This window comes from Micropterus dolomieu, linkage group LG19 (assembly GCF_021292245.1).
Source record: "Micropterus dolomieu isolate WLL.071019.BEF.003 ecotype Adirondacks linkage group LG19, ASM2129224v1, whole genome shotgun sequence".
NCBI lineage: Eukaryota > Metazoa > Chordata > Actinopteri > Centrarchiformes > Centrarchidae > Micropterus > Micropterus dolomieu.
Window position 1 is genome coordinate 20,664,597 of NC_060168.1, and position 15,596 is coordinate 20,680,192.

The window sequence follows — 15,596 nt, forward strand, 5'->3', positions numbered from 1 at the left end:
TTCTTCCTCCTCTCTAGAGACAAAACATGCTCACTGAGCTTCCAAAGTTACTTGATGTCTTAGACTGTAAGGGTGTGTGCTGCTTCATGAATGTAGACAGCTATGAACACAATGTCATCCAGCCAGTTCCTCCAGAATCTCAACGGCACTTTATTAAAACATTCCTTAGTCACACTGTCAAGCCTTACAGCAGCAGTTTTAAGGTGATTGTCCAGCCAGTGAGGCTACAATTCATATTGGATTTTTAAAAATGAAACATCGTGTTTATTTCAAAATAATGTTAAACCTCATTAACATGTTCAATGGACCTCAGTATCTGAAGAACCCAAGGCCTTTACGGGTTCTGTGGATGACTTGTAGTATTTGTTCCTATTGCAATACTTTAATGTTAGACTGTATTTATTTCTATTGGTGCATCATCTGGCTTTCATGCTTAATGTGATAATTACAGACAGGCAAGTCCCAAGTCAAGTCCCAAGTCCTAAACTTTGAGTTTCGAGTCCTTAACAAGTCATAATGTGCTCTTCACCAAATTAAACAAGGGTAATAATATGTTACATTTGCACAAATAACGAATACTTTCTAAAATGTCTAATTATTTGTTAAAACAAGTTTGTTAAAACAAGTGCAACTGAACTTAATCATAAAAGACATTGTATTGATACTTTCATAGCATGTATCACTATAGAGGGGTGGGGGTGGGGGGGTTGCCTTTATTGGATAGAGACAGTAAGAGGGAGAAAGGAAAAAGGGAAGAGAGGGAGAAATAAATGCAACAAAGGCTGAAGGCTAGAATCTAACTAGCATATAACACACACACAGCAGAATGAATTTTGCATGTTTCTTTCCTGTCTTGTTGTATTTAGTGGTTTCATGAAATGCAGGGGAAATTATTGATTTGTGGAGCACTTTTTAAATAATAGACTTTTTAATCTTAAGGCTTGAGGAAGATATCAAATAAAAAAAAGTCAAAGGGCTCAAGTGAAGCCTCGAGTCATTGGTGTTATAGTCCAAAAGTTGCAAGTCATCAGATTTATGACTCAAGTCCAAGTCATGAGAATCGAGTCCACTCCTCTGCTATGTATTATGGGTTCTCAGTCAGTGCAATGTGATCAAAGTCTTACTTTAGTTTACAGTCATCGACAGCTTTTGATGGGTTGAAATCTTCACACAGAAGCAATCTTCACTTTAACACTTACACTTTAGGATCAGAGCAAACCAAGGATTACATATGGAAATATAAAATCACCTTCTATTTTTTGCCAAAAGTGTTTGTGATTGAACAATGGACCTTGACAGGGAAAGCCATACAGAATAGTGCATACTGAGGCCCGCTCATGCCCCCTGGTGGTGGTTTGGTGCTGATCCTGTAGAGGAGTCCGAGATCTTCCTGAGGGTGGAGGTGTTGTCAGAAGCGACAGACTCAGAGTTAACAAGATTGTTCTTTTTTTGGTGACCACCCACTGTCACGGAGCGGCTCCAATCTGGACACAGCGGAAAAGAAAGAGAAATCAATGGATTGTCCACCCTGATATCCTTCCCCTTAACTATCTTACATCCACACATCCACAAGCATTTCTTTGCTTTACAATAGCTACCTGAGTAATTGCTGAGTCTGAAACGTCCGCAGCACAAGTGGATTCTCCACTGTTTCCTCACATTTTCCTTCATTAAGCAGTGAAACAGAAAAACAAAGAACCCTAGGACAAAAGAGCAGAGATAGTAGACACACTCCTGTCACCTAAAATGTTGTAATACAACAATATGGTATAGACATAGCAGTTTTTGTCTTTGTTACATGCTAAATGTTTCTTTGTGAGGTAATGAAATCATTTTAAAACCAAGATAAACTGTTAAAATGAATGGTGGTAAATGTCCAAATAAGACAATTGTGAACAATTTGGAAGAAAAATGCAATATTAGCACACATGCTGGGTCTGGACATGTTGCTAAAATCACATAAACACTAACAGAATTACATATATATTGAAAATGACTCACTGTTCTGTAACTAAGTGAACACCAGCTCTAGCTCATATTTACCCTGCAAAGTGTTGAAGATGGAGAACAGGTACATGAGGACCATTCTGGCCGGCCCAAATGAAAAAAAGCCCATTCCCCACGTCAGGCCTAACAGGACAGTGAGACTGGCCACTGCCCTCAAGTCATGCAGAGAGCTGCGGTTGTTTGTTGATGACTTATTGGCCTTCATCTGTCTTATCTGGATCAGAACCATGATGAACACAGAGATGTTGCACAACATGACCAGTAGAACAAACGCCACCACCGTCATGTAGAAAAAGACATCATTCTGCAGCCAGCAGCTGGAGGGAGGGAGACGGTTGGTCATTGTGTAATTTACATTTATTTTCTCAATTTCTGCAATAAATTCATAATTTTATCAATTTGATCACGGCCTCACACTGTATGACCTAATCTCACAATTCTTATCACTCAAAATAGAGAGAGAAGATTCGTTGTGGTTTCAACTACAGCTTGTACGTACAATTGGTCAGTGGACTGAAGCCCCCCTGAAGCCTCTTCAGTCGCCGCGCTACCGTAGGCATCTTTATCTATGACCAGCACCATGCTGACTATGACCAGAGGAATACCTGTGAGAACACAAAAAATACTACTTTATTCTGCTCACTCACAAAGTGTGACAAGAAAAAAAAATACAGCTTCCCAAAAATATTCTTATTCTTATAAATAGTCTTGAAGTGAACTTTCTAAGCTTTAAGTAAAATTAAAAGAATGATTGTGTTTACTTTAAATAGCTGATTTCCCCATACTCCAAAGGTCCATGCGCAACCCATGGATCATGGCTAACTTTGCTGTAATGCTTTATTTTATGGATCATTAATTCTCCAGTAAGTCTCCTAGAAAGTACTAATTATAGATAAACTAGAGACATTTGTTCTATATGTACTACTTAATGACATTCAAATCAATTGCTAGCTTAATGTAAGAGTCTTGCGGTCGGAGCACAGTAGGTCAACTTAACATGCATAAATGTCAAATTTGTCTATAGGCAAGGATACAGTTCAACATACATGGTTAATAAAGTCTGTATTGATAGATGAGCTATGACTAAATATATGTATATATATACATCTATACGTTTCAAGGAAATTCCTATTTTCCCTGTAAGTAGTACATTGTTCTCTCCAGGATGAAATTAGCTCGTCCCCCCGCTGCACGACCACAACCAATCCAAATCCATTCCTGAACCCAATCAGTCAATCAAAGCATGCACTTTATTACAGTGAGGACCGCCAAAAGTTCTGTCTTACCCCATCCCACAGCACTGAACTTGAGGATGTAGGAAGGAATGTAGATGTTGAAGACCTTGACCAGAGCGAGGTACATATGCACAGCCTCCAGGCCCATCCATGTGAAAGAAGCCAGCAGGAAGTAGTGCAGCATTGCAGCAGTGGTAATGCACAGACCGTAGTTGGAGAAGGATGAGAGCCAGGAGTCTAGAAGAAATAGCATGCTCAACCCCAGCAAGGCAGCTGACAGGTTGATGAGTATCTTAGATGGATAGTCTCTACGCAGCTTCCTAAAATGCACGAGAGTGACAGGAACAGAAAGATAAATGAAAAGTCTGAAATGTTGTTAGCGGCCTCTGGATTTCCTGGTGATGTGCAAAAAGGCAGAATTTGCTTTTCTTAGACATAATCACCATTATGCACAGTATTTGACTGATAATTAAGAAATCCTAAAATGCAAACAAAACATTTAGTGTTTTGGTGACAAAGCAATTCTTACTCACTGTCTACTTAGTAGTATAGCCTTTTTTGTGTTGAGTGTCATATTTATTTCGAGGTTTCAACCGTATGATAATGTGGGTTCAACAAAAGTGGAGCATTTAACAATGCATTGCCTGTTTTGCCATTAGGAACCAGCAAAATATGTTATTCTAAAATCTTGCCACACTACTCGGTTATTGTGGGGGTGGCTGTGAGTCAAAAAAAGACTGGCATGTGTTCAGGGGAAAGTGAACAAGCTCATGAAGTGGACCAGAAGTTGGCCAACTATTAAAGGTTTGACTTTTCTTTAAAATCCGTTGTAGGTCAGTGTCCCACTTTGTCAGACCACTTTTGCTAAACCCATCTTGAAAAACTGGTAAGCAGACCTTGAGTTTGGATTGTTTTGGCTAACTGGGATTGGTGACGGCGCAATGGATAAGACTATGCCTTTGGTGTGAGACATGTCACACCACAGTGTTCAATCCACCCATCCACCAATGTGTCCCTGAGCAAGACACTTAACTCCTAGTTGCTCCAGAGGCGTTCGACCTCATATATATATATTGTATGTATAGCAATTTTAAGTCGCTTTGGATAAAAGTGTCGGCTAAATGAATAAATGTAACTACAATTTCAAAGGTCATTTTAAATTTAATAACACAACCTTCTATGAAGCAACACTGCAGCTAATGTGCAATCTCTTGCTTATAGGACCTAGGACCAAATATGCGGCAATAACCAGCTAGATTCTAGTTGGTTATTGCAGCAAATATGGTTTTTACAATATAAACCTGGTAAATTCTGTTAAATATGTTAGTGCTATTCCAAGTGACTCACTCAAAAGCAAGGTATGTGAGCAGAGTGATGCCCAGAAAGATGGAGGATATACCACAACCAAGATATGAGATCACTGTCAGGATCTGACTGTCAGCTTCACTGATTGGGGCTCGGGATACATCCTGAAACAGAATATATAACATAAATAAATATATTATTTACTTATATTTAAAGCCAGTAAGCGTAGCATTTAACATTTCCAAATGGTAGTGTGGCTTCAGCATCAGTGTTGCATAAATATGCAAGCAGTCAGCAGCTGGCCATATTGCACACAGTATGTTGGTGCTTGTGTTTGTTCCCTAGTATAATTTATAAAAAGCAGAGCAATGACTCACCAGGAGCACAGCAAAATGTGTGAGGTGATCACAGAGACAGCTGGTCTGATAAGAAGAAATACTCTGGGTTTCACAACCGCTGCTGTTCCAACCACCCTGCCCACCTGACACACACACAAACACACATAACATTTGATTAAAGCTGCTTATCAACAGACACACAACTTCCTGCGTTTAGTGACATTTATTGATGTCACGGGTTCCTAAAAAGTACTATGAGGCTCAGTTATCATCTAAAACAAAATGTAAAATACTATAATTAATGACCAACTCACTGTTTTTCTGGAAATCCCAGAACATGCACTGCACCTTGTCTTCTGGCTGTAAAAGAAAACAAACAGCGAAGTGATGATGTGTTTTGAGTCAAATACAAAACCCTTATTCTTACTGATTGACTTAAAAGTATCATTTCTCACCTGTTTGGGTGTTTGATGGCCGAGAGTCACCGCCACTCGATCCTTTAGGTTGCTCACATGGCTGTGATTGATGCTGGCAGAAACTATATAGGAATTCAAGGTCCAGCTGCTCTGTGTTACACTGGTTATGTGTGGATCCTGTTGAAAATAAAATGTTTGTCACATTAACATGCAGGACTGAAAATCACAATAAGTAAGTAGATAGTAGCAAAGTTTACTTAAGGTCATTGATCAATAAAAATTTGCCATAGACTGAGAGACAGCAGATTTGCCATATTTAAGTTATTTATCTCTTAGTACTGGAAAATATAATTATTTCAGTATTACATTTATTTTGTTGTTGTTTCTTAAAGGAAAGGACATAGAGAAATAGGCCTATACACATATTTGTTTTCTGGCCAGGAGTCAGATGGCGTGATTGATACCACTCACATGTCTGTTTGATAAACAGCTGGTTAGCTCAACCCAGCACAAAGACTGGAAACAGGGGGAGACAGGCAGCCTGGTTTGGTCCAAAATCCTCTAAAGCTCACAAATTAACACTGTATGTCTTGTTTGTTTGATCTTTACAAAAACAAGCATAAAAACAACAATAGTCCAGTGCATACCTGAGAACCACAATGTCATAGCCTCTGAATAGTCCAGTGCATAAGCCTCTGTGAAACCACATACTGTTCCTTTGACAGTTTTTTACAGATTAAACAAACCAGATATTACATGTTAGATTGCGAGGTGCCTATACGAGGTTTTTGTTACCTTTGGACTGAGCCAAGCTAGCTATTGCCCCATTTCTTGTCTTAATGCTAAGCTAAGCACGTGACTGTATCTTTCATTTAACAAACAAAACAAAAAAGGAAAGAACAAGATGACAAATAGTAACAAGGGAGGATTTAAATGAAAGTACCTGAAAAAGGTCTTGTGTTCCATAGAAATTAAACTGGACACGAGTTGTATTTCTTTCTCCAGGAGGGAAAAAGTTGTGGAGTGTAGAGGGCAAAGAGATAGTGGCATTTGTGTCAGGGAGTGGTTGACTCACAAAGCTCTGGTTGAGAAAAATCTGAGAGAAAAAAAATCATTGAACACTGAATCACAGTGCTACAGGGTGAATCTGTCACAATGTCCGCCTCTCTGTCCTTCTCTTCAGCTACATCTCCACTTTTCAAGGCCCCTTCAGCACTATTCTTTACCTGTCCACCCAATGCCCTTAGACTTTTCCCGTTATTCCAGATCCCACCACTTCCATCTCATCTCATCATCTCTTTGGCCACCCTACATATACTGGTCCACTTCCTTTATTTCTTTGTCAGGTCATCCTAGTTGCTATGTTGCTCTCTTGCCTTGTGTTTTTGCTTTTGAGCTTCTGTCACCTGATCCTGGACCTGAACCTGCCTGACTGTTTCCTGCCTTTAAGTTATTTTTACTGAAGTCATCCTGCTGCCTGCTAGTCTACATTTTGGTCCAATCCTTAGCTTTGTTGGTACCCAACTCCATGGAGTAATACTCATCACCTGTCAAGCTAAAAACTGTGTCTCAGGCTACCAGTTCTTGTTATTTACTTTCTCATTAAAGCTTAATGTGCCATGACTGCTTGAGGCCACAATGTCTTGTTTATTAACACAGTTTCCTGCTTTTCCTGGGAGCTTAAGGACATTAACACAAAATAAATTGTTCTTTAGCAGTCGGATGGAATCAGTTGTGGAGTTAAGAAATAAACTGAAACAGGGCATTTCTTTTGCTTGTGGATATCTCACTTTTGCAGTTCACAAAAACACTTCCTAAGTACACTTTTGCATATTATAGCATTTAAAGTGTCTCACCTCTGGGTTCAGGTTTGAAGAAATGGAGGTCACACTAAAGGTGAGGCCACTGAATTCATCTGGATCTACGTTGATCATGGACAGAGCCAGCAAGGGTGCTGTTAGACTAGCAGACTCACCTTGGAAGTCCATTTTGTCCCCAATTCTGTCTGTCAGATTAAGGACACTTTTTCCAAAGACAAAAGATTAACGAGAAAGTTATATTTCTCTGAGATTAACCAGACACCCACTTCCCTCTCTACTTACACGTTAGCCACTGGAGTCACATCAGTTTTGGAAAGCAGGATATTGGCAACAATGTTGACAATGTTGGCACCAACAGTAGGTTTGAGGGGGCTGACGTCAACCACTTCACTGAGCTTCTTCACCACTGTATCCAGCTCGGAGACAGAGAGCTCCGCACTGTTACCTAACTGAACATCTACAAGGTCCTGAATCATGTCCACAACCTCAGCAGCATTATCTAGAAATCAATAAAGTCATTAATGCCTTTTGTTGTGTTTTGCCATGTTTTTGCGTTGTGGTTTAATTTAGATGGAAGGATAAAGAATAAACAAGACAAGAAAGGTTTATTTCAAGAGATTTGGCAAAGGCTTTTTCTGAATTTGCAATTATTTCTTTTATATAAGCATTGGAAATTAATCAGACTCAGACTTAATCAGACTATGTGTGTGACTGATCTGCATACCAGTAGTGACGGTGATGTTGTCAAGATCTGATATGGTCACAAGCGGAGTGCAATCTGTCATGTCGGGATCAGCCCAGCTGGTTGTGTCAGTTGCAATGTCTAACTTACTGAAGAAAAAACAGAAATGACGAGGCAGAAGACAATAAATATTCTTTCTGGTCTGTTTCTGATTGGTTGGGTTCTAGCTATACTTGACAATAGACATTGTATATCTTGCTTGGTCCTCAGCTAATACGGTCATTGTCAGTATCAGTCACAGGGTGGTAAAAAAATAAAACCTGCCCACCTGCCACCTGTCTACTGCTGATGATAACTGGCTTTAGTCTTAATAAGCACCAATGCAGTGTTTCATTAAGAGACCATAAAACTGATTACCCATATTACTCTGTCATTGCCCCATCAGTGATATTTATATAAAAATTGGCTGAGGTGATGTAAGAAAGATTGAAGCCCTTCATTGCATTAATAATTCACTTATAGGAAATTGATTTTTGCCTGAGCTGCAGCTGGCAGGGATCTATCAGCATTACATTTGTGTGACCAGAGAGTGCGTGCAGAGTGGGAGGACTGGTTGGAACAGGACATTGTAATTGAGAGAATTTTCTTGTCCTGCTGAGCTGTCTCTATGGAAACAGGTTGTTGCGACAAAGATAAACATGTACCAGTAAATAGAGCAATATACAAGAAAATCCCCACTTTCTTTATTTTATTCACCACGATGAATGTTGGCTCAGATGACTCATTTACAAGTAAATCCCCACTTCCTCCCCATATTTTTTAAACGAGGCGAATGTTGGGTCAGATGACTCAGGACCCAGAATATTATAATTTGTCTCAATTGTAAACCAATGCATTCTTTATTATGAAAGCCTCTATGCAATATTCAGCTGTCAGTCAGTATAACTTCAAATCATTTTGTTCAGCATGATGATATTATTTAAGATTTACTCAGTGTTTTGACATATTATTGCCATGTGTTTATGTCATAATCTTGAAATCAGACAATTGAATCATCATCTCGTGTTTCTGGTCAAATAAAAAACCCTCTGGGTTAAAAGAAGTTAATGTCTTACCAAAGCCTGTATGCTCTCTCTGATATTGGCTTTTTGCATCCCATGTCTTGGTTGACCTGTGGAAACGCTTCAGGCCAAATATATTGTCCATAGATTGTGAAGGTAGTTTCTTCTAAACAGTTTTCTGGCACTGAAAAAAATATGTACATGTTGCAGGGTCTTATTCCACAACACATCTTTCTCTTTTTATTTGTATCAGGAAGTCCAGCGTACCTATGTGTTTGATCGCCACATCCATTGTTTTAATAGTAATGGAGTTATTTTCATACTTTGATGTCAAGGCAGCTTCAATAAAAGAAGCAATTTCTGCCACACTGTTCATACTGTATTCCTGAACATGGAAGGTACAGTAATATCTGCTGATGAAACACACAATTAGTGGTAACAGCAACATTGGTTTGAACCACAGTGCTTCAATACATTAAATTCCGAATTAAATACAAGTCAAGTTAAGTTGAGTTCCAGTACAAAACAGTGCAGGCAGTGCATGTAGCTGTCAGCATCATTATTTGTTTTATCTGTCACCTACTGTTTTTGTTGGCCATAGAAAATCTAAAAGAAAGGAAATCAGAGATATGTTGCATTGTAAATATCAATTGCTGTAGTGGCATGAGACATTATTCCTAGGATTAAACTTCAATTACCACAAATACAAATATGTAAAAATAATAAAAATGTCTATTTGTCTTCTCTTTTCATCTAACTTGTCCAGTTATTAACATACAGTGCATACTCACCATCTGTCCATTGTACGGCTCCATGTTTCTATGAAATATTACAAATGAATAAGTCAACCAGAGTTTTCATAAGACAATTCTTTTTAAATGCTAGGTATGCAATAATAAATAAATTCAAGGCCCACCTGCCAAAGTTCTCCTTTATGATGAAATTCAGAACAACCATGGTGTCATTCACCTCCAGCTGTTCTTTCACCTTTTCCCAGAAGAGGATAACTCAGAGCACACATATTTTTTTAGGAAAGACATCTTTCAAGTGCAGTTGTGTGAGTCTCTTACCCATTTCTCTATAATTTCATTGGGTTTTGTAGGGCTGCCAGTCACACTCAAGGTCATATTAACTCTGAAGAATGTATCTGGTCTAACTGCAGGAATGAAAAGACAGACAACACAGCAGCTTTTCTTCACATCTATATTTTGTCACTTTTCTGACCGTTCAAAGAGAAAATCTGAATAAAGTTCTGCAGAATTTTATAGAAACGGCTATGTAGGTGTATTCTCTTCACCACCAACTGTAGTAGGACAGACACACTCTTAAATGAACAGAAATGCAAATGAGTCATTAATGTGCCTGTGGTAAGTGATCTTGTTCAGTGGTGTGTTGATAACTTTCTGTGAATGAACGTTTCTAAAACCAAAGATGTGGTAGTTGACTTCAGAAAGAAATTAATTCCGCCTTTTCAGACTTTTGTTAAAGAACAGTGGAGAATGTGGAGAGGTGTAATTACCTTTGTACAATGACGAGAAATTGATCTTGAAATTGAAATTGATGTGAACACTGAGGCAATATGCAATAAAGATTAAACTAAATATTGACAGACCACTGATCGTCTTATTTACATATCCATTATAGAACCCGATCTGACAGAAAGGACCTATAGTAAAATCATTCCAAATCCATCATAGCAAATCCAGACTGGTTAGAGTTTTCATTTATCTCTTAATTGTATACAATACACTGCCTATTGGTTTACCACAAAGCTTAGAACTTTATCATCTCCGTGTTCTTATTGTTGCTGTTGCTTTGCTTTTAACACGTGGACCATTACCAGCACTTTTAATATCTTCAGTTTTCTTGTTGACTTTTTATTGTCTATTGCTAGTGTTAGATATTTCTCTTATAGGACAATTAGTACCTGAACTGATATGAAGGAGAAACAAAAAAAAGAAGATGGGAAAACACAGTGATTCATCTGAGTTCTTTAGTGAACTGACCAGCTGTCTTGTTGACATCTAAAGGCTCTCCTGTCGTTGACACATTAGTGGGTTGAGCTGGCTGACTTTGAGTTGGATGTGTTTCTGTGAATTAAATGACATAATTTACAAGAAGATATAACAGCACAAAATGATTGTCTTACAGAATGAGCTGCACCTGATTAAAAACAATTAAATTACCACTATCATTTTGAACCAGTTTGTCGAAGGCTTCGTGACTCCATATTGCTGCAAAGCACCAGAACCGTTGTTTAATTTTTTCTTGCATGCTCACCTGATGTAGTTCCACCTGTGCTGAAAGTTGGTGGTGGTTCTGTCACTGCAGGGAATAACTCTGAAACAAACAAAATAAATTATGAATTACAAAAGCAGAAAGGAGGAATATTCAAAGAAGTAATTAATCATAAACAGCATGATGTGTGAATGGAATGAAATTATGGAAATGTAAATTTTCTTAGAATGAATAGTCACACATTTCTAGTCATCTATTTAGTATTTTTAGCAACACAGAAGTGTGCTCTCTGGCTCTAGTGAATCTTTTTTCCCCTATTTTCATTAGTGTATCAATCCAGCATCATTTCAATTAATTTAGCCACTTCTGAACTTCAGTGAAAGTGTATGGTGAATTGAATGACTTTAATAGATATGTTAATGTTCATGCCTCAAGTGAACATTTCCAGAGCCTGCTTTGTGTCTATAAAATACAAGAACAGAACAAATATCATACAATTACGTAAATAGACTTCAGATAAAAAAGGTCAACTTAATGTGACGCGAACATACATCCTACAATGATTATGGTAATAAAAATCAGTGTGTGGGTAATCTTTAACTCCAGGTATCCACTAAAACGCAACAGTGAGTGAATTTTACATGTGAGAGGACTGAAGTGTACTGTATAGACCATACGTACCCACAGGCAGTATGCTGATGTTATTAACTGTCAAGTTGATGAAGTCGTTGGAAAAGGTCAAACTCAGCAACTCAGCGATGTTCGCCTGAACCACTTCTACATTAGCAGCAGGATTCACGTTCACATAGACTTCACAGCTGAAACTTTGGATTAATCAAAATGACACGGGTTAAATCTACATGTGAATTGCTTTGTACCTAGGTTTGGAGAATATCAGGCTTGTCCCATGAACCTTGTGCCATGCAGTTCTCATTTATACTGTACTTATTATGATCTTTTTCATGTCATTATGTTTTTTGTAGGTTTTGAATTCATCTTACCACTTTTCACGACTGGAGTTTGATAATGCTCTTGACCCCTGAAAAAGCATAATTTTTTCATCTCTTTATTAAAAGGTCGTAAGACTTTCAACTGATTGTTTTTAATATAATTCACAGCCACCTTGCCACTGCACATACGTCATTCATTTCAATAACTGTCTCAATCTAAAAAGAAAAAAACCTTTCATCTGTTCTCTAATCAGCTGGTCTTTGAGGATATTGTTGGTCTTTTCTGTGGAAAAGCAAACTGAGGACTAATAGTGGTGTACCTGAGGTTGTTGCACATGTAGAGTGGCAGGATCATTAAGCATGTGGCAGGTACGGCTGTATAGGAACACAGATAAGAGGAATGTTGTCCGGCTTGCTACCATGATTACAGTTCACATTGACTGCCAACACACACGTGCGCGCACACACACACACACACACACACACACACACACACACACACAGAGCTTGATGAGAAACAAGCTGACAGTGGTGGAAAGTAACTAAGTACATTTACTCAAGTACTTATTTGATCTTCTTGTATTTACTTGAGTATTCCCATTTACTCCTAAACAATTTCAAAGAAAATATTGTAGCCTACTTTTTACTCCACTACATTTACTTGACAGCTTTGGTTACTAGTAACTTCATAGATTGAGAAATTTTCAAAAATATTGTACATTTATAAAATATAATGTACTATTATAGATTATTAGGTAATCATCCTTTATTAAATAGTTAAATTTAGTTGTACATCAGTAATAATAATCCAGTAATCTAAAATACTAATGGGGCCATCTTTTTGCATTGAGTACTTTAACTTCAGATACTTTAAGTATGTTTTGCTATTAATACTTAAGTACGTTTATTAGTACATTCACTTACTGTGTGTTTTCTGAAGAAGGACTTTAAAGAAAGTATTTTAAATCACAGTGTGACTACTTTTACTTAAGTAAAGTATCTGAATACTTCCTCTACCACTGCCAGCTGAGAGGAGTGAAGTTGCATTACCTTGGGGATGACACAAAGATGTCATGGACAGATATGTTGCGAGGAAAAATGCTCTCCAACTGATAAGAGATGACAACAAAGGTAAACAAAGGTTATTTGATAGGCAAATCTGAGTGTTCAATTCAGTGGTTGCCAAATCCATTAACATATTCATATATTTTTCATACCCAGCTTCTTGTAACTTCCTCCAGTGACAGCGAATTTTTGCGCTTCATAGATTGAACTATGAATGTCCACATTTTGATTTTGTAGAGTGACCATGCTAGAAAATGAAGCCAAGAAAACAAGTGCTTTAAAATTCGCAATATTTATGAACCAGTTACTGTTGGACCCAGGGATAAATGGTTTACCTTTTCTTTGACCAAAAACTGTACATCAGAAACTATTATCTACTAGATTGCCTTGTTATGTGAATAGATGAGGAAACCTTGAGAGGGATTCATTTTTTAAAAATCTGGACAGCTGAACAGCACAATATGTTATCTGTCAACTCATTCAACTCTCACTCACAGAAAATTGCCATGTTATGAGAATAAGTGAGGAAATCATGGGAGTAATACTTTTTTAAATCTAGAAAGCTCAAACTGGGTGAAAATGAAAGGCAATAAATAGAAAAAGATCATACTGTATTTACCACAATGTAGGTTGTTGTCATACTCAGGAGGGCAGTCAAACTTCCACTGTCGCAGGTCCCAGCTCACTACGTCTCCATCTGCACAGCTCTGCCCCCTCAGCTCCTCGGCGCTCCATTCTCTGGCCCATACCCTGAACAGACCAATCTCACCAAGCAGATTGTTCCCCATCTCTGGTTGCACTTTACCATTTGAGTCTACATAATGAGACACCCCCAGAGTGAGAGTGCCATTTTGGGCTAGTTGCCGGGGTTGGTTGTGATGTACAGAGGCCTCATGCAGATGGGTTCCATTAATGTAGATACGAAGCCTCCGAGTTCGGCCAGACCAAGTGAGACAGATAGAGTACCATTCCTGCAATTTCAGTTCCCTTTCTAAGCGCTGTTCTTTTTCAAACAGCCATACTACTAGCTGTGCACCTGTGCCCTGAAGACCCAGTTCAATTTGTCGTCCCCCTGGTGCTTTGTAGACAAAACCTGTCCATTCTGTTGCAAATTGGAGGCGTAATAGCACGCATACACTCAGCTCCTCTAAGGCTGGTACCACGGCATCTGGTCGTAGCTGCCAGAGACATGGACGACCAATGAACTGTAGCTTCTTACCCCACAGGCTGGTACTGGCAGAGACAGCTGAAACAACACATGAACATGTAGATGAAGATACAGTTTATCAACCATAAAGATGTTGAAAACTGTATGTACAGTACAGCATCAAAACAGTCAGTCATTCTCAGTTTCTTTCCCTTGAGTTCAGATCTCAAATGCGTCCCAAAAGGCAATAAAACACATTTCAGATAGGCCTATTGCATTTGTTGCTATTACTCTATATGATATTTTGTACAGAAGCTTTAAAATAACTGAATTAGTCTGAAATCTTACCTGGACCCAGAAGACACACTGACAGCTGTATACAAAGACAGATGGTCAGAGAAGAGAGGCTTCTGACGGACTTCATGACAGCAAAACACAGCTTCCGACGGCAGTCAAGCGGTTATCTGCTGTAAGGTGACAAAAAGATAAACATTTGTATTCACCTTGAAGAAATAATATCATCAATATGAACTTATTTTATGTGACTAAATGAGACTTACCCCGGTCATCTCCTTGAAATGGTAAAATCAGAAGTTTAAGCTAATTTGTGAGGAGTCAATACCAGTACACGAGGAACTGGCTGAGCCACGAGTCTTCTGGCAAGTGTCTCTTTATTTCTGTACAAGAAGACCTCCACGCCCTATACCTTTAGTTCCCCCGAGTTACTCATTAATCACTGGCAATAAACATAACTAACAAGCACGATAACGTTAAAACCAGGACTTCACGAAACCTTCCCAAAAGTGGATTACATCACCACATATAGCCTAAATCCTCTTTGGTCTGTATGAATGCACCTGGTTTTAGTGTGAACGTAAAGGTGCAATTATCTTAACAAGGCTTAACGTTTAAAGAAAGACTGCAGGTGGGTGATAAATACTTCACACAAACCCTGTGAAGATGTTAATGACATAGATGCACTACTGTGACATTATCTATATATCTTGTCACAAGACAAAATAAAGCTTTATATTTAGGGTTTTTATATGAGATTTTATTTTTAAATTCCTTCTACACAGATATGGATGCTTCTGAAAATTGTCACATGATTTTAATTGACATTAATGGTCCGCTAAAAGCAGAAGACGGCATGATTTGGCATAAAAACATAAACCTTCTGCTGAAATTGCCTCTACAAATGCTAGACATGACAACAATATTTGCAGGTTATACATGTTCATGGATGTGACGGACACAATTACACCATGTCAGGTGTGTAGCCTATGTGCGTATATGTGTGTGTGTTCTATATGTCAGGTTGCTGCCATCATA

The 15,596-nt window shown here is 38.4% G+C and overlaps 2 protein-coding genes across 3 annotated transcripts; both read right to left on the reverse strand.

Moving 5' to 3' along the window:
• Positions 1-130: 130 nt before the first annotated feature.
• Positions 131-7,601, reverse strand: LOC123958355 (adhesion G-protein coupled receptor G2-like). 2 transcript variants are annotated; one of them, XM_046031682.1, is made up of 12 exons: positions 7,404-7,601; positions 7,158-7,323; positions 6,245-6,397; positions 5,341-5,478; positions 5,200-5,245; positions 4,925-5,028; positions 4,590-4,711; positions 3,294-3,562; positions 2,507-2,612; positions 2,044-2,324; positions 1,599-1,700; positions 131-1,484 (listed from the first exon to the last, which is right to left on the reverse strand). In XM_046031682.1, exons 1-12 carry the CDS (start codon positions 7,595-7,597, stop codon positions 1,336-1,338), a joined length of 1,830 nt encoding a protein of 609 aa, XP_045887638.1. In that variant the 5' UTR covers positions 7,598-7,601; the 3' UTR covers positions 131-1,335. The 2 variants fall into 2 exon arrangements, with proteins under 2 accessions (XP_045887638.1, XP_045887637.1); XM_046031681.1 differs by having other exon boundaries at positions 3,294-3,607.
• Positions 7,602-9,443: 1,842 nt separating this feature from the next.
• LOC123957286 lies at positions 9,444-14,833 on the reverse strand. Its single transcript, XM_046029981.1, has 15 exons — positions 14,825-14,833; positions 14,613-14,637; positions 14,154-14,363; positions 13,737-13,931; positions 13,270-13,364; positions 13,103-13,161; positions 12,373-12,427; positions 12,104-12,141; positions 11,784-11,926; positions 11,145-11,204; positions 10,871-10,954; positions 9,935-10,020; positions 9,781-9,851; positions 9,656-9,683; positions 9,444-9,470 (listed from the first exon to the last, which is right to left on the reverse strand). Exons 1-15 carry the CDS (start codon positions 14,831-14,833, stop codon positions 9,444-9,446), a joined length of 1,185 nt encoding a protein of 394 aa, XP_045885937.1.
• Positions 14,834-15,596: the final 763 nt, after the last annotated feature.

Coding starts and splice junctions, on each gene's coding strand:
- LOC123958355 (XM_046031681.1), bottom strand. CDS start 7,597: ATGATTCAGGACCTTGTAGATGTTCAGTTAGGTAACAGTGCGGAGCTC. Junction 5,479..6,244: donor GAACACAAGACCTTTTTCAG/GTACTTTCATTT, acceptor TATTTTCAACAG/GATCCACACATAACCAGTGT. Junction 4,712..4,924: donor CACATTTTGCTGTGCTCCTG/GTGAGTCATTGC, acceptor ATTCTGTTTCAG/GATGTATCCCGAGCCCCAAT.
- LOC123957286 (XM_046029981.1), bottom strand. Junction 14,364..14,612: donor AGTGTGTCTTCTGGGTCCAG/GTAAGATTTCAG, acceptor GTGTTGTTTCAG/CTGTCTCTGCCAGTACCAGC. Junction 13,365..13,736: donor TGACAACAACCTACATTGTG/GTAAATACAGTA, acceptor TTCATTTTCTAG/CATGGTCACTCTACAAAATC.